The sequence below is a fragment of the Trypanosoma brucei genome (assembly GCF_000002445.2).
Source record: "Trypanosoma brucei brucei TREU927 chromosome 11 chr11_scaffold01 genomic scaffold, whole genome shotgun sequence".
NCBI classification, from domain to species: Eukaryota; Euglenozoa; class Kinetoplastea; order Trypanosomatida; family Trypanosomatidae; genus Trypanosoma; species Trypanosoma brucei.
In genome coordinates this window covers 492,074-509,274 of record NT_165288.1, presented here as the reverse complement: position 1 = coordinate 509,274, position 17,201 = coordinate 492,074, and the positions used below count along the sequence as shown (strand labels likewise).

The 17,201-nt window shown below is 47.4% G+C and overlaps 8 protein-coding genes across 8 annotated transcripts, besides 10 other annotated features; all 8 read left to right on the top strand.

The window, feature by feature from the left end:
• Positions 1-533: 533 nt before the first annotated feature.
• Tb11.55.0006 (intraflagellar transport protein IFT88, putative) lies at positions 534-2,936 on the top strand (the record flags this gene model as incomplete). The annotated part of the gene is made up of 1 exon (XM_823170.1): positions 534-2,936. One exon carries the CDS (start codon positions 534-536, stop codon positions 2,934-2,936), a length of 2,403 nt encoding a protein of 800 aa, XP_828263.1.
• Positions 2,937-3,040: 104 nt separating this feature from the next.
• Positions 3,041-3,078: a microsatellite.
• A 300-nt stretch (positions 3,079-3,378) lies between these two features.
• Positions 3,379-3,414: a microsatellite.
• Positions 3,415-4,030: 616 nt separating this feature from the next.
• Positions 4,031-4,084: a sequence feature (A-rich).
• A 78-nt stretch (positions 4,085-4,162) lies between these two features.
• Tb11.55.0007 (hypothetical protein) lies at positions 4,163-5,035 on the top strand (the record flags this gene model as incomplete). The annotated part of the gene is made up of 1 exon (XM_823169.1): positions 4,163-5,035. One exon carries the CDS (start codon positions 4,163-4,165, stop codon positions 5,033-5,035), a length of 873 nt encoding a protein of 290 aa, XP_828262.1.
• An 898-nt stretch (positions 5,036-5,933) lies between these two features.
• Positions 5,934-5,991: a microsatellite.
• Positions 5,992-6,403: 412 nt separating this feature from the next.
• Tb11.55.0008 (hypothetical protein, conserved) lies at positions 6,404-7,048 on the top strand (the record flags this gene model as incomplete). Its single annotated transcript, XM_823168.1, has 1 exon — positions 6,404-7,048. One exon carries the CDS (start codon positions 6,404-6,406, stop codon positions 7,046-7,048), a length of 645 nt encoding a protein of 214 aa, XP_828261.1.
• Positions 7,049-7,354: 306 nt separating this feature from the next.
• Positions 7,355-7,375: a microsatellite.
• Positions 7,376-7,809: 434 nt separating this feature from the next.
• Positions 7,810-7,837: a sequence feature (AT_rich).
• A 202-nt stretch (positions 7,838-8,039) lies between these two features.
• Tb11.55.0009 (mitochondrial RNA-binding protein 1) lies at positions 8,040-8,660 on the top strand (the record flags this gene model as incomplete). The annotated part of the gene is made up of 1 exon (XM_823167.1): positions 8,040-8,660. The coding sequence occupies one exon, from the start codon at positions 8,040-8,042 to the stop codon at positions 8,658-8,660; it is 621 nt and encodes a 206-aa protein (XP_828260.1).
• Positions 8,661-8,688: 28 nt separating this feature from the next.
• Positions 8,689-8,742: a sequence feature (CT-rich).
• A 682-nt stretch (positions 8,743-9,424) lies between these two features.
• On the top strand, positions 9,425-11,137 carry Tb11.55.0010 (hypothetical protein, conserved; the record flags this gene model as incomplete). Its single annotated transcript, XM_823166.1, has 1 exon — positions 9,425-11,137. One exon carries the CDS (start codon positions 9,425-9,427, stop codon positions 11,135-11,137), a length of 1,713 nt encoding a protein of 570 aa, XP_828259.1.
• Positions 10,668-10,913: a microsatellite.
• Positions 11,078-11,127: a microsatellite.
• A 569-nt stretch (positions 11,138-11,706) lies between the features above and the next one.
• On the top strand, positions 11,707-12,258 carry Tb11.55.0011 (hypothetical protein, conserved; the record flags this gene model as incomplete). The annotated part of the gene is made up of 1 exon (XM_823165.1): positions 11,707-12,258. The coding sequence occupies one exon, from the start codon at positions 11,707-11,709 to the stop codon at positions 12,256-12,258; it is 552 nt and encodes a 183-aa protein (XP_828258.1).
• A 362-nt stretch (positions 12,259-12,620) lies between these two features.
• On the top strand, positions 12,621-15,287 carry Tb11.55.0012 (vesicular-fusion protein SEC18, putative; the record flags this gene model as incomplete). Its single annotated transcript, XM_823164.1, has 1 exon — positions 12,621-15,287. The coding sequence occupies one exon, from the start codon at positions 12,621-12,623 to the stop codon at positions 15,285-15,287; it is 2,667 nt and encodes an 888-aa protein (XP_828257.1).
• A 503-nt stretch (positions 15,288-15,790) lies between these two features.
• Positions 15,791-15,813: a microsatellite.
• Positions 15,814-15,850: 37 nt separating this feature from the next.
• On the top strand, positions 15,851-17,164 carry Tb11.55.0013 (cysteine desulfurase, putative; the record flags this gene model as incomplete). Its single annotated transcript, XM_823163.1, has 1 exon — positions 15,851-17,164. The coding sequence occupies one exon, from the start codon at positions 15,851-15,853 to the stop codon at positions 17,162-17,164; it is 1,314 nt and encodes a 437-aa protein (XP_828256.1).
• Between the last annotated feature and the right edge of the window lie 37 nt (positions 17,165-17,201).

Sequence of the window (17,201 nt, the reverse complement as noted above, 5' to 3'; positions counted from 1 at the left end):
ACATTACGCCGATAAAATATGTCGATACGTGTTTGTCAGGTTATACGTGTCTTTTTTTTTTGCTCTCTGAGAATTTTTATGATGGTGCTTTTCGTTTCCGACATGTACGAACAACCACTTTTCCCGAGTCCTCCTCAAGTGTATGGGTTGAGGTGGGGTTTGAATCAATTTTTTGTTGTTACGTTTACTCATTTTGGCGGAGCTACCTAACTTCACTTTAGCATTTCCCCCTATTTCTTCCTTGTTTTTCGTCTTTTTTTTTCCACGTTGGTAGATTCCAAGTGGGAATTTGAAGAACAACGCAAAAAGTAGGAGAGAGCCAGTTAGCTGAGAGGGTAAGTTGGAGGAATTTGAGTCGAAATAAAGAAAAGAATATTTTTTATTATCATTTGTTGCAACGCCGTCACCGACAGCAATATCAGAGAGGGGTTCTTTACTGCTTGAAGTGGAGGGTACAAGGTAAGAGAGGACAGGCCTATTCATCATCATATATTATACATTTATTCGAGTAAGTTCGTGGTGAGTTACTGCAGATGGACTTACAACAGGGTGACGGCATGGAGGAAGATATTTATGCTTCATTTGAACCGGAGATGCAAGATGCGTTCGGTGACATGGCGCAGGGCGGGACTCAGGGCTTCCCACGAGGCATGCCAGCTGGTGCCAATGGAGGTCCTGGAGGAGTGAAGAACCCGCTCATGCAGGCGCCTCCGTCAAAGTGGGGTGGAGAGAGCGGTGGCTCAGCGTGGGGCGTTCCCGGTAGCCGCTTAGAAAACTTTGGCGGAGCTGCGGCCCGACCCATGACGTCCAACCGCGGAGTTGGCTTTAATGCAGCGAAGGGACGCAATGTTAATGGTGCAGTGTTTGACCCAACAGGACAGGGCCGTACGGCAATGGCAATGGGGCCGGCACCACCACTCAAGAAGCGGGGGGAGAACAGCCCCGAGGAGCAGTGCGTGGAAATTGAAAAAATGACGCACAAACTCATTGAGGAGAGCGCTGTATTGGCACTGCGCAAAGACTACGGAGGCGCATTAGAGAAGGCGAAAGAAGCCGGTAAGAAGGAGCGCTTCCTCTGCAAGCAGCGTGAGAACTTGGGCCTTGCGGATCAAATCAACTCTGACCTCACTTACGCCGTGCACTTTAACCTAGCGGTTCAGTACCAGAACCACCAAATGTATACCGAGGCACTGAACACATATAATTTAATTATCCGCAATCTGCAGTTTCCATATGCTTCACGGCTTCGGGTAAATATGGGAAATATTTACGCCGCACAAAATAAGTATTTGCTTGCCATTAAAATGTACCGAATGACGTTGGACGAGACTCCGTCGGCTTCCAAGGAACTGCGCTATAAACTTATGAGAAACGTTGGCAATGCGTTTGTGAAACTTGGGCAGTATCGCGATGCGGTGAGCAGTTACGAAGCCATTATGGAAGGGAACGGTGACATCGACGCGGCCTTTAACCTCCTTTTGTGTTACTATGCATTGGGTGAAACCGAGCGGATGAAGCGGACATTCCAGAAGATGTTAACATTTAAAACACTCGGTGCGGAAGGGGAAGACGAAATCGAGGAGGGGGAAAAGGATGTTCTCGTAGACGACTCTTTGCGGGAGAAGATTAAGGAGGAACGTACACACTTTCTTTACTGTATTATGACGGCTGCTCGGTTGATTGCCCCCGTCATCGAAAAGGATTGGCGTGCTGGGTATGATTACTTAATTGAACGTCTCCGCCATTACGAGATGCGTGACTCCTCGTCGCATTTGGCAAGTGAATTGGAGATGTGCAAATGCCTCTACTACCTGAAGCATAACAGTTACAAGGAAGCTACCGAGGGACTGAAGGCTTTCGAGAAGAAGGATAAGTTACTGCGGGCGCGAGCGGCAACGAATTTAGCATACTTGTACTTCCTGGAAGGGGATTATGAAAGTGGCGAGAGGTATAGCGATATGAGTCTTGAAGCAAACCGTTACAATGCAAGAGCGCTTGTTAACAAGGGAAATTTCTTCTTCATCAAAGCTGATTATGAAAAGGCACGAACTTACTACAATGATGCGCTTGCCGTTGAGGCCGACAACATTGAAGCTATATATAACCTCGGACTCACAGCGAAGCGGCTTGGCTTGTACGAGGAAGCCTTGAAGATGTTCAAGCGGGGCCAGTCGCTAGTTGATAGCCATGAAATTGTATATCAGATTGCTGATATCAGCGATCTAGTGAGCAGTCCTGCCACCTCTGAGTGGTTTAATAGGCTTGTTGGCCGTGTTCCGACCGATCCTAATATTTTGGCACGTATGGGTTCCCTCTACGCTCGCGAAGGGGACGACAGTCAAGCGTTCCATTATTATTTGGAGGCTTATCGCTACTTCCAGGTGAATATGGATGTTATCTCTTGGCTTGGTGCTTACTTTGTGAAGAATGAGGTGTACGACAAGGCCATTCAATTCTTTGAGCGTGCCTCACAAATTCAACCACAGGAGGTGAAGTGGCAACTCATGGTCGCCTCGTGTCATCGCCGCCGCGGAGATTACGTGCAGGCCAAGCGACTCTACGAGGCGCTTCACCGTAAGTACCCGGAGAACCTTGAGTGCTTGCGGTATCTGGTTCACCTATGTAAGGATGCTGGTTTGATCGATGAAGCAAATGAGTGGTTCATGAAAGTAAAGAAATTAGAAGAGCGCCGCCAGGTGGAAGACAGTGCCGTGAGTGGCGGCGCTGACGACGATGACGGTGCAAAGACGGTTTCACCCACTAGCGCGGCCCCCGGTGCAGCCACCGCCGGACGACGCGCAACAGTTGGGCTGGGCGATAAGTCGACCTTGTCAGGTGCCGATGAGGACGACATCGTGGGTGAGTCGCAGTCCTCGGTGGCCCGAAAAAAGGCGGTGCAAAGCAGTGGAGATGAAATTGACCTCCCGGGAATATAGAAAGGATATGCTCGTAGAGGAACAAAAAGGGGTTGGAAACACATACGAACTGGTGCCTGCGTTGGCCAAGGGGGGATTTATTGAAGTGTTTGCATATACGCCTGTACATATATATGTAAATATATATATATATATATATATAGACGACAATGATACGTGTGCTCGCTTTAGTGGAGGAGGGCAAAGGAAAAGAAAAAAAAAGAATAGTGTTACTGGAGAAAAAAAAATAGTTATGGTCATCATTTCTTTAGAATTAATGAAGAAAAGAATCACGATCAAGGACTTGAAAACTTCCAGGAGAAAATCGTGGTCATACTTGCTTCGCTTGTCCCTCCGGCATACCAGCGTTTGGTAGTGTTTTGTGTTGTTGCTGATCGTACAGTGGGTTGGTGCTGGTGCATTTAAATTTTGTCTGAATTCTCCTCCCTTTCATTTTATTCATTATATATATATATATATATATATATGCGTATACATACGTAGTGAATAAGATAAACAAAGGTCCCCCTTTCCCTTTGGTTTTGCTGAGCAAATGCGCCGTGCCGCTTTTTTTTTTTTCACTCACAGTCTGCTTTTCCTTCTCTTTTTGTTGCCGCTGTGGGTTTGACGCAGTGCCGTGTGCCCGGGAAACTCCTCCACACCCGACGGAGCTGTGTATGTGTCTGACAGGACTGAGAGAGAAAGAAAAAGGCGCATGGTTGGATATGAAGCAGATGCAGTTATCTTTTTCTCTTTGAGTATGTGGAACTCCAAGCTGCTTCATATCCAACCATGCGACCCACACTTATGTTCGCAAATATACTGCCGCGCATTTTGGGTTTGAGTGTCACATAGAGCCTGAACGGAGGAAGAGGAGGAATACGAGCAGACATACAAGAAATATGTGAACAGGGCATATGATACATTTGCCAATAAATCAATCTTTGTTTAGAGAAAACTTCCGTTTGCAAGATGGTGTTTAGCTCTTCAGTGGCGAGGGCAAGAAAGTACATACACGCGGCAACATTAGCAAACCATAAACGACAGGTTGTGTGATGTTTGGATTCTTCCACTGTTTTTATTTCTCTCTCGTTAGCATTTTTAGTTATGATTACTTCCCCTTCTTCTCTTTTTTTTGAATCTTTTCTTTTTCTTTCCCTTTTCTTCTTGTTTACGTGTAGTGTCCACTTCTCTGTTTGTAGGCTATAGCCAAATTTGCTGAGCCTGCGTCGTGAGACAATCGCTTCATGTGCGAATTCCAGTTTCATGACGAAGATGCGGAGGCGGCGGTGATATTTGTCTCATTTCAAACACTTTTATCGCAGGAATGTGTGGGTTTCATAGACAATGTACGAAGCCACGTCCCCGTCGAGGGCCATTACCTTGCTATCGGTCATCCATGGGGACCACCAAATCAAAATGAAATTCTTTACGATGGTGGGTTTGCTTACATGCCTTCCTGCCGTGATTTCTGCTGCCAGAAGAAGTCTGTGGAGGATTGGATGCGGAGGGTGAAATATATTCACGGCATTGCGCCAAACATAGGGAAAGAGGATATATCAAAGTTAAAAGATTTTAGTGGAATAAAGAAGGCGCAGACAAATTTCCTGGAGGCTCAGCAGAAGGGTGACAAGAACTGGTTGCCGTGCAGGGGCAATCCAGATAGACTTGTGGAACAATTATTCGAAGCTATGGATGCTGTCCAAAGTTTTAGATACAGACATGCAACTCCCCTCCGCACTGGCGCTGTTGTTTTTCTAACGACACGCGATACGTTGAACATGGCGCGCGTTTCTATTCATTGGTTGTTAAGCCAACAACCTGATGACTCCATGTTGTACACCGTGCAAGCGATTGAGGACATAATTCCCGCGTGTAGCCCGCTTGTTGACGCGGAAGAGCGAGCCAGCCCAAATATGGAAGAACGCTGTCCTATACATTCGGATCGTCGCAATCAACCTGGCAATTTGTACAGGTGCTGCCGCGCAGAGACAGGAATACTTCGTCGCGTGGCAGAGCGTTTAGGCGATTACATCAGTAGCCTCGTTGCAGGGGACGAACCTGAAGTCGTGTATCCACTGCAACCTTTTGTGGATTGTGAAAGTGATGAGAGCGATTGATTGTGTGAACATGTGGCGTGGTGTCGTGGTATTTCTAAGAATTGTCTCGACTTCATTCGCTTTTTTGTTTTATTTCACTCGTTTTTTTAAATCTTTACAATTATGGTGCTGGTAATGGATCATGCCGTTTAATTACAGAGAAGGAAGGAACCTGTGTGTGTAGGTGCAAGCACATGCTTGCGAGGTAGTTTTTTATGTTTTAAATTATGAACTTACCCACACAACTTCATACAATCCATTTCCTCATGTCTTTTTCGTTTTCCCCCGTTCCCGTAAGTCTTTGTGCTTACGCAGGCAGGACGTTACACACAGGAAAACAGAACTTGGATGAACTGATAAAAGGGTATACGAAAGTTGGCGAAGGGAGAGAAGGGAGCCGACAGCCAATCCAAATGAGTTCAATAATTAAACAAGTAAGAATCTTTATTTTGCTTCTTCTTTTACTTGCTTGTGTTCCTCTAGCATGTCGAGTAATAAATGAATAAGCAACAGAAAAAAATCCAACACGTACAATACGGGCGCGGGCACGGGTGAGGGGAGATGGGGAGATCACCAATAAAGTGACAAGAGAAGTTGTGGTGGAATTCCCTCATACTGCAGCAAATGGAACCCCCCTTCCCTCCAACAGAAAAAAGAAAAAGATCCGATGATGCGCGTGCGGCAGCGATAGCAGCGTTAAGAGAGTGCCTTTTATTCCCCCTTTTTGCTGTTACTTTGGTTCCTATGAAATGCGTTCCTAATGCTATTGTTCCTCATTGACATTTTGCACTGTCCCCACGCCTACGGCGTACAGAAACTAAAACGATCAGAAATGGCGTGGCTCGCATTGCAGCCGTTATTATTATTGTTGTTAAAATCTTCATTTATTGGCGTTATGAAGGAGAAAGGAATGCACACATATATATGTATGTATGTATGTATGTATGTATGTATGTATGTGTGTGTATGTATGTGTGCTTGTGTTTGTTTCTCGGGTGGCAACAAGGGGATCCAGCGCTGGGGAGAGGGAGGAGTATAATTTTCTTTTCTTAATCATACGATGAAAGGTCTTCTCTGCCGCTGTGGTGACTGCTTTTCCTTGTACTGACTTTTGTTTGTTGTTGTCACTATTATCATTATATGTGTGAAGAGTGGTAAGGAGCATCAACTTCATTTTCTCCTCCTTCATTTACTCCTTCAGGTAAAGGGGGAGAGGGAGTGTAAACTTGAGAAGGAAAGAAACAAACGAAGGGGAAACACAACAACAAAAGTAATAAAGAGGACAACTTACCGTTTTCTTTGGACTACATTTGACCGAAAAACGTTGAAAAGGCCAGTTTTCCCCCTTTTTTTGCTTTTTCATCGTTTGGTTTCACCTTACAGCACTTCATGCAGCAGCAACAACAAGTACCAGTAGGACTCCAGTTAATGCGGCAGCCGTATCGCGCCACAGCGGAGCAGTTTCAACGGTTTATTGTCGGTTTGGATGCGGTGCTAAATCAATGGACGGCGTTACATCTTGTTTCGCAGCACTGCGATCTCTCAGCACTTACGTCAATGTATCGTGAGCTGGTGTCATGGTTTCAGAAGGATGGTGAAGTGTACTCGGATGATTTGGAGATATTCTTTGAAAACTTTTTTGGTGAAGCTCGCTCGGTTATTGTAGAGGATGACAGTATGAAGGAAGTCGGTGACGTCTTACATGACATGTACTGCAGATGTTGCCAAAATGACTTTAGCACCGTTGAGCGGTACGTAGCGAGTCTCGAGGTTTACCGTCGTGTAAATCCCGTGCAACTCTCCATGAATGTTGGCGGCGCGGACGATGAGGACGAACTCGCTGGTGCTGGAGCCATGAGCAACACTTACGATGGTGTAGTTGGGAATGAAGAAGAGGAAATGGAGACAATGGGCGACGGATTAGATATGAAGGATGAGGTGGAGGAAAGTGAGCAACGGAAGAAACGGAGGAGTAAGAAAAGAAAGAACGCGTACGAACGGGATGCCGATGGGTGGTGTGTTGTGCGGAATTGAATGTGGCGTCGTGGGGAACCACAACACAATAATAGTAATAATAGTAACAAATAATAGCTTCGATTAAACGGTATCTCAAGGTAAGCTGTTCCTTGTTATTTGACTGATTTTCTTACCTTTCCCTTTCCCCTTACTCTCTGAAGCATGCAATAAATAGGTGACGACGGCGGTGTGCTCACGTTTCTGTGAATTTAGTGGTGTTGGTTTCGTCACACAGTTGTTTCTGCCACTTCACCCCAATTTTACGAACTGGTTTTGCTGCTTGCACGTCTTCATCAGATCCCATTACCTCCACTCACGTGTTTAGTGTGTGTGTGTGTGTGTGTGGACTGTACGGCAATAATTCATTGTGGACTGTCGTGGCTTTATTTTCTTTTTTTTTCTTCGCTTTGTAACGTTTAAATCGTTTTATTTTCTTGACCCTTCTTTATGTCCGTACTCCTCCTTATTTGTTTTTGTTTGCTTTTGTTTCTTAGCAGCAAGAGGTCGTTATAACAACAGGGAGGGGGCGTAAGGAACAGAGGAAGGACATTTATAAGAAAAGAAAGGGAAAAAAGAAAGCAAATCTGAGACCCATGCCACCTTTTTGAATGCTTATTATTGTGCTGAGCCACTTTGAGTAGTTGACATCCACAAGAATGGATCACGTTAACAGTCGCAACAAAAGGAAATGAGTTTGTACGGCGGGGGGGGAATGATAAGCGAGGTGCTGCATTGATATTGTGATGTAGCACTACTTCTAACCGGAATTAAATACTTGGTATAAATATAAATAAATATATTATATTTGCTCATCTCATTTTCCCCCATTTTTACACACACTCTATATGAGTTTCACAGAAGAACCACTCTTCACTGCGTAAGAGAGGGGAAGAAGGGGGATACAGTAAGCTAAGGGAACCGTCCATATAGGGTGCGAGGTGCGTTTTTGTTTCCTTTTTTGTCTTTCTTGTGATTTTCCCTTGTTTTTTTATTCTGACACAGAAAAGCCATGATTCGACTCGCATGCCTGCGTGGACCGGCCATGCGCTCAGCCTGGTCCCGTGGCGCTTCTACTTTTTCCGGCGTTCAGTCACTGCCTAAATTTGAAATTCACGACGTGCGGGATGACCCTGCGCTCGGAACAATGACGCGTGTTGCCGTTGATGGGAAGCTGCTTCTCATTTCTCAGTACCCACAACTGGGCCCACGCAAAGTGGATCCAAATGATTTAAGTCCTCAGTTTGATGCGGACCGTCGCATTTCCGTAAGGCTGCGTCATGTAGACCTTGCGTATCTTGTCGGCGTATGTAAGGAGCGGGTGCCACGTCATCGCATGGAAACAAAGGCGTATACGCTCGATTTTGAGAAGTCTGCACAGGGGTATCACCTTCACGGGAAGGTGCATCGCGTGGCCTCGCAGCGGATGGAGGACTGGTCTGTTAAATTTGATAACCATTTCGCCGTGACGTTGGAGCACTTTTTGGAGAGTGCATTGGACGAGAGCTTCGGGTTTCGTCAGCACTATGCCACGCGGGCCGCAGAGGGAGGGGAGAAAATTGCAGCGACATCTTCAGCGGAGGGAGGCGCAAGGCGGAAGCGATCTGTAAGTGACACATCGCGATACCATTAACGATATGAAGGAAGTGGGTGTGTAAATGAACGAATGAAAAGGAAAGGAAGGGAACAGAAAGAAGAAAGAAGAAAAGGGAAAGGTTGAGGGATGAGGTCGTACGTATGTGTTTGTATTTTTGTGTAGGATAGACAACAGATGTGTTGTTGGAAGGAATTGAGTACCAAGATGTTTGGTGCAATGCAAGTGAGCACCTACCGTCTATTTGTTTGGTTTAGTGGTGTTGGGTTGAACCCGCTTTGGAACTTCTTGCGTCTTCCTTCCGCATCCGACTTTTCCCCCCAACCCTTTAATCTCCTTCAAGAAAGAAAAATCCCTTCCTTTCACTGCCTCCAGGCTATTACGTGTTTACCTGGCCCTATCAAGGTTTGAAGAACCTCTTGTTTCTTTTTATGTACACATTGCTGGATACTTCTCTTTCTCTTTCCGCCTTCGTTTTTTCTCTACCGTCCGACAGTAATCGACTGGTACTGTGGCCCATTGGTTCATTAATCCCTGGGGCTGCACCACCACACATCCTAAATCTTTTTTTGATTACTTTTCATTGACCGGTTGTGGGTATTTTTCTTCGTAGGAGATCTTTTTGGACATTTATCCTTCTGTCGCGAGTGACACCAACATACACACGCATATATAGACATATATCGTTTGAGTTTATTCTCATCATCGTTGTTCATTGGAAGGAGGAACGAAACAAGCGGGGAGTGAGGGAAGAACAACATTAAAAGCGTGCATAGTGCTCTAATTGTACGTCATAGAGAATAATGTGGCGCCGCATCTCCGCCGTAACTTTTGCTTCTGCCGTCTTTCTCAAGGCGGGTGGTCGCAGTGTTTTTGTGCGGGATCTGCGCACTCCCGTAAGCATTGCGAAGGGAGAGGTCGAGTACCCGGCTGTGTTGCTGTGGCGGTGGAAGAGCAACCGTCAGCGGCACCTTGTACTAAGTGTGCAGTCTCCCGACAGTCATGTGGGAATGGCACCGGAGGCGGCAGCGAAGATGATTTCTGAAGACAGGACAGCCCCAAATGGAGGTAAAGTGAGTACTGATATCACGGGGGACTACTTTTTTGGTCGTATTTTTCTCCGGCCTTATGATGTTGCATCACTCCTGGCTGCGTTCGAGGGTAAGATGCGGCACGTGTCGATGGAAAAACAACACTCTTCGCTACATTTGAAGCCAATACCTAGATGGCAAGGAGGGGAGGGTGGAGGCTTTGGTGCACGTGAAGGCAAGTCCTTCCCTGCACTACCATCGGCTTTTGCGCTTGCAGGTGAAGTAACTGCAAAAGTGGTGACCGCAGGCCCGAAGAACACAGAGGATGGATCCAATCTACTGGACGATGAGGATGAGGATGATGATGCTGCGAACGCGGGAGGGGCAGCGACGAAGTACAACTTGGATGATCGGCGAAGTTTCAACGCCACCATCGAGGAGGAAAATCTCGTTTTTGTGATGAAATACCTGGACGCGGTATTAGGGGATATGTTCGGTATCCAGCATCAATACCATGCCCGTATAACGAATGAGCTACTTGTGAAGCGGGAGATGGCTATATATGCCCTTCAACAAAAGAAAAAGGTGACCACTAAAAAGGAGCACCGCTATAGAAGTATGGAGGAGGTGGATGAGACGGTTGCCGTGGAGGATAGTTGTGGTGACTCTTTCTCAAGGAAAGCGCGTGGGGAAGGGGTGTCAAAAATGTTGATGGTGAGGGGAGAACGTACGGTCGCTGCTCCAGTTCGTGCTTCATCCCTCACTCGTACCCCGCCTAAACGATTTGTAGGATCTACCGCCGGGGCAAGCGCCGTGGGCTCGGCTATCGCTCACGCCGCGGTTGCCTCCGCCGCGGCCAGTACTTTCAGAATGAATTCTGGTAGGTCGAGCAGCGATATGGAGGTCGAAACCAGAGCAGACGCTTTCGAAGCAACCTCAGGACATGCGAAAGATGACGACGAAAGCTCTTCGGCTGCCTCATCTGATGATGGCAGTGGGTCTTACAGCTCGTCCTACAGTGACGATAGCGAAACCGACGATTCGGACGATGATGGCAGCAGTGACGACGAACCCTCTACGCGTGATGATGATCCTGTTGATGACGAGAGTGACGGTGACAGTGACGGTGACAGTAATGATAACAGTGACGGCAGTGAAGAAGACAGCAGCGATGGCGACGACAGCAGTGACGAGGTTTCCATATACGATCACGATCCTGTCGATGATGACAACGATGAAGATGATAACAGCGATAAAGATGGCGAGGGTGAGGACAGCGAAGATGAATGCGACAGCGAGAGCTCTACCATGTACGGTCGTAGGGGGGATGACCGTGAGAGTGATGATGATCACACCACCCTTAGCAGCGACGACACTGGGGATGATGATGACGACACAGGAAACTACGCTGATGACGACACTGGGGATGACGATGACGATGATGATGATGATGACGACGACGATGATGATGATGAACATAACTAACGGTAGTAATGAACCGAGGTGGCTCGGTGGTGGCGGAGGGACGCGAGGCGCTTTCGTTGTTGGAGGAAGGCTACAATTCGTTAGCCGCTGCAAGGGGCTACTCCATTATAAATACATGGGTTGTTTAGAAAATTTCGTGTGCTAACTTGGAGGTGAAGAGGAGGGCAAGATAACGACGTTAACAAGACGCGAGTTGAGGCATTCAGATGGAGGTAACTTGAGAGATTTTAGAGATAATGTGAAATGGAGGTAATGCAGCGGAAGCGGGATGCGGGAACCCCCGCCCAGTTGCGCATTTTTTTTCATTCCCTTTGAAAAAATTATGGGGGAAAATGCAGCCTTCTGGGGCCCATTCACATACCTGACCATTCTACAATAAAAGTGTTCATACTGGACTTCTGCCTCCCGGTGAATTCGTTTCTAGTCTCTCGGCTATTTTTTCTTTTTTAATATGCCGTTTACTCATTCTGCTAGTCACTTTCCTTTTCAGGTTACTCCCGGTTGCAGTAGTCTTTGGTCATTGTAACAGTTTGTATTAGGTAAGTTGTGAGGAATTGGTCGAGGGGGAGATGACGACGATGGAGAAACCGCGCCTCCCTACGGTCGCAACGGCTTGGTTGCTTTTGACAGCACCTGTTGTGTTGCTTGATGCTGTTTTTGTCCTTAACCGCCCTAAAACACCTGATACACCACACCCTTTAGGCGAATTAGTTTTATTTCAGCCGTGGACGGTTTACGCCACTTACGACCGACGTTACGCCCCGAATGAAGATGCCTTCGTTGTGGCGCAGAGTTGGATGAATTTGTTGGAAGTCACTCTTGGCTTACTTGCCCTCCTTCTTTCCTTTAGCGGGTACTGGAAGTCGGCTATCAAGTTGGCAGCGGTCGTTAGCGTTATGACTTTCAGTAAAACTCTGCTGTACTTCGTGATGGATTTCGTGGAGGGTGGGGAATACACGAGGCATATCGGCTATTTGGATAAGTTACTGATGGTTCTTTTGCCGAGCTCGGTGTGGATAATTGCGCCATTTTTCACTGCGATCCGATGTTTACAATCCCTTTCCCAGGCAGGCTCCCCTGGTTCGGGAGACAACTCGCCAAAAAAGAGAAAAAATAAATAACATGATTGGTTTCGACTTGGAATATGATCGTTATCATCATAATCATTATTATTTTTTATGCTGTGACGCAGGCTTTGTCATTTCTTTCAATTTCCACTATCGTTATTTTTGACATTTTTTTTTTCAAATCTTATTCGGGGGTGAAAATGAGAATACTTTGCTCGGGATCGCGCTCTGATATTGGGTCTTTCACGAGCTCACATCTTGTGATAGCACTTGGTTAGGAAAATTTATGTGAATACGCACGCACATGTTGTTCTTTGATCCTTTGCCGCTTGCGCTGAGGTATTGTTTTTCCCCCTCCCTTTCCTTCGTACTCCAACCCACCTAGAGTTCAACAAAGGGGCGGGATTGTTGGTAGGATGATAGTCAAGACCACAGTTAGCAAAAGGCAAGCGTTTCGCACGCTAAATCCGCTTTCATCACTGTTTCTTCTTTGCGCGTGCGTGGCGTGTCTCTACAGCGTTAATCTGGGTGCGGCTTCATATCATCCCGGCGGTCCTGCAAAATATAGCAATTATCAAAGATTAGAGATATTGTGGATTACCGGCTGCACTAGGCCTGTGCTAACGGAAAGGGGTCGCCAGACGATTTCGTGCTTCTCTGACTTGAATTCATATCATCCGGTACAACTCACCGTTCGGGGGCGCGGTTTCCCACAGCTGGGGAACTTAAGCATAGTTCTGGAGGAACACACACCAATACCACATCATGGAGGTGAGGAGGATCTTGATTTAATTTCCATGCCGTGTCTTCATGTGAGGCCCTCTAGTCTGTTCCCGCGGCAGATCTTGTCGTGTACCCTTCTTAATCCCATGGATAGTTTGAGGCATAAACCGCTGTGGTTGGAACGGCTGACCACACGGAGCACTTGGATGAACCTGAAATTGCTTCAAACTGTAACGAGTGACAACTCTAACAAGACTACAATTGTTACGCTTGCCTCCGTCCCCCGTGCAGTGGAGTTGGACCTCACGCCGTATGGCAATGGATCGCACTCGGGCGGTGAGGAGGATGAAGAGGAGGATGCCGAAGACCCCTTAGAATATATGTTCCGTAGAGTCCGACACTCTGCAATGAATGATGAGTGGGTTTCTCTTGGTATTGGAGGATTAAGTGAGCAACTACATGAGCTTTTCCGTCGCGTTTTCTTGAGTAGGACGCGGCAACTCCGTGGGGTGGTGGAATCACTTAATATTCCGCCTGTACGTGGAGTACTCCTCCATGGGCCGCCGGGAACCGGTAAGACTCTTATTGCTCGTATGATTGCCAAGCTGGAAGGTAAAGGGACGAGGGTAACTATTGTCAACGCGGCTGACATTATTTCCAAGTACGTTGGTGACTCCGAAAAGAACCTTCGGAGGCTATTTGACGCTAACAACATGTGGGGCGATGATGATGATGAGGATGAGCACGGGGGAACGCGACATGCTTCTGGTGCTGATGAAGAAACTGCAAACAGCAAGAGCTTGCACATTGTCATTATGGATGAACTCGATGCACTCTTTAAACGGCGTGCAGATTTGGGGGAGGAAAGCTCCACGAAAGCTGTGTATGATGGACTAACTAACCAATTTCTAACCATCATGGACGGCGTGAATAAAGCAAGGAATATACTTATTATTGGATTGACGAACAGGTTACATGCTATTGACCGTGCACTTCTCCGCCCAGGTCGGTTTGAAGTTGTCATTGAGGTTCCCCTACCTGACGTTAAGGGTCGAAGAGAGATGTTTTTTATCCACACACGGGAACTACGGGATAAGGATTTTCTTGCAGAAGATGTCAGCTTGGATATACTGGCAGAGCGAACAGGTGGATTTTCTGGTGCCGATGTTGCTGGCACGGTTCGTGCGGCGGTCAGTCACGCATTGTTACGGTTCCGCGATAGTTCTCTCAACACAAGCATCCCCACCGGGGATATTGGTATTGAGGATGAACTCTCTGGCGCAGCGACTGAGCATTTTAAAGTTACCAATAGCGACTTTCAACTTGCGTTGAGGGATGTATGGGACTCAAAGGCGCAGGTAAACGGTGGTCAAGATCTCGCCGGCGACGGTAAGGGACTGGATAACGCTGTTGATAAGCTTGTGGATTTTGACGGAACGATATCTCGCGGGATGGGTGTAGTTCGGCGGTTGATGCGTAGTATTCAGCACAGCCAAATTACAAATGCGGCTGTAGTTGTTATTCATGGCTCCAGCGGCTCAGGAAAGACTGTGTTTGCAAGAAATGTGGTGAGCAGCATTCGCTTTAGCGTGACGAAGTTTCTCACAGGGCGCGAGCTCAGCGGGCGAGCCGCGAGGGACATCCAGGAGGTCATCGATGCACTCCGTGACGCCGGTGCCTTTAAAGGGGATTACTGTTTAGTTGTTGACAATGTTGAACGGTACGTTCGCAGTGGTGACTCGGGTGCAGCGGATGCATTGAGGTCTGCTATTAACGAGTTCAAGTCGGTGTCGAGTTCCGGGTTGTTCCCTCACAGTGAGTGGGATGTGTCTCAGCCTCGAAGGAAGCGATTGTTGATCATTACTACAGCTGAGGAAGAGGTTCTTCAGGGTGCTCTGGGTTCAGTGGAGTACGATGTAAGGCTCAACCTTCAGCCTATTCGCCGCGAGGGCGTCCTTAAGTTGCTTCATCACTATGGTATCCTTCCTCAGACGGCTAAACTGCCGAATGAAGTGGTTCGTGCGTACCCCACATCACTAACTTATCGTCAATTCCTACGCATCACTGATCTTGCCTTGTGGAGGGCGCATGAAGAGCATCATCGCACTGCCGAAACCACCTCAACGGGTGAGGCTGAGAGTTTGGAAACCTCTTTGTATTCTTCACTTAACGAGCTTTTCACCAAAGGAGGACCGCAGCGAAGTGGGGGAGATCATCACTCACCCCCGGTTCTCACGGAGAGTCAACAGGCGGAGTTGGCTGCCGCGATTAGGGACGTTGCATCGGAAATGGGCATATCAGACGCTTTCGATGGTGTTTTGAACGCCGATGGTTCCATTCACGGGGAGGAAATGTACTGAGGCAGTTTAGTGGGAATATCTGCATGATAGATTAGGGAGAGTAGAAGGAGGAGGAAAGAGGGAAAGGTGCGTTGGGGCGTGCGTGAAGGTGGCGTGTTCGATGGATCAGTTGACCCAGCAACATAATGCGTTGTTATTGTTGTTTTCACCCGCGTTATTTCCCCGTTGTTTCTTCGTGTCGTTAGCGAAGTATCGTTCACATGCCGCCCTATTCGCAGTTTTTAAGGCGATGGCTTCCCCGCTTTGTGCGCCGCTATGGAGGCGGGTTCGGTGTATTCAACATAATTTTTTTTTTTTGCGTGGGAGCTTGCTGGCCGCCCCCTCGTGTTCCACTCTGATTTCTATTTTTTTTTCTCGTATGCTTCCCCCTCTCTGCGGTTTTTATTTGTGTCTCTGTTGTTGTGTCCTTCCCTAGTGACCATAATTTCTTTATGGTTTTTTTTTACTTGATACAGTCTTCGCAACCTCTCACCTTGCCCGCAACAATTTTTCCTCCATCCTTAAAAAATAAAAATAAAAATAAAAAAAATATATAAAGAACCAAAAGCATCGTCTAAAAAGAAATGTTTAGTGGTGTTCGCGTACTTCTTTGCGCGGCTTGTGGCTCCGCATCAGCCATCAGTCAGGGAGTCTCGTCGGTTGGAGGCTCCGCTGGAAGGCCTTTTAAAAGGGATCCACGACCGCTATATTTGGATCTGCAGTCAACAACTCCGTTAGATCCACGGGTACTCGATAAGATGCTGCCTTACATGACTGAAATGTATGGCAACCCACACAGCCGTACACACAGTTATGGTTGGACTGCTGAGGAGGCCGTTGAGAAGGCGCGGACGCAAGTGGCAGATTTAATTCGAGCGAGTCCCAAGGGTGTTTTTTTTACTAGCGGCGCAACGGAGTCCAACAATATTGCCATAAAAGGTGTAGCCAACTACAACAAAGAAAAGAAAAACCACCTCATAACCCTTCAAACAGAACACAAGTGTGTTTTGGACTCCTGCCGCTACTTGGAAATGGAGGGTTTCGAGGTAACGTACCTTCCCGTTGAAAAAAATGGGATTGTGAACCTACAGAAACTTGAGGAAGCTATCCGTCCCACAACAGCGCTCGTTTCTTGCATGTATGTGAACAATGAAATTGGTGTGATTCAACCCATTGGCGAAATCGGGAAGATATGCAGGAAAAAGAAGGTCCTCTTTCATACTGACGCCGCGCAGGCGGTGGGAAAGTTGGATATTGATGTGGATCGGGATAACATTGACCTCATGTCAGTATCCTCGCACAAAATATACGGACCGAAGGGCTGCGGTGCCCTCTACATGCGACGCCGTCCGCGCGTCCGTGTGCGATCACCAGTGAGTGGTGGTGGACAGGAGCGTGGTGTGCGTAGCGGCACTATAGCCACACCACTTGCAGTGGGATTGGGTGCAGCGTGTGAGCTAGCAAAGGTAGAGATGAAGCGTGATTCAGAGCGCATCGCCCAACTTAGTAAGCGATTATGGGAGGGTTTGCAGAAGCGCTTAACACACATCACACTCAATGGTGATGTTGAGCGCCGATTTCACGGAAACCTTAACATTAGCTTTGCCTGTGTGGAAGGTGAGAGTTTACTAATGGGCATGAAGAAGGTAGCGGTCTCGAGTGGAAGTGCATGCACAAGCGCCTCTCTAGAGCCAAGTTATGTTTTGCGTGCACTCGGTATTGATGCTGAGAATGCACACACCTCCATTCGATTTGGTATCGGTCGCTTCACTACTGAGCGAGAGGTGGATGTTACGGTTGAGGAGTGTGCCCGCACTGTGGAAAGGTTGCGTGAAATGTCGCCACTGTGGGACTTGCTGATGGAAGGAAAGAGCCTTAAAGACGTGGAGTGGCGGTAGTCTTCTGGTTCTCAAAGGAGTGATGAGAGAGCGCTGG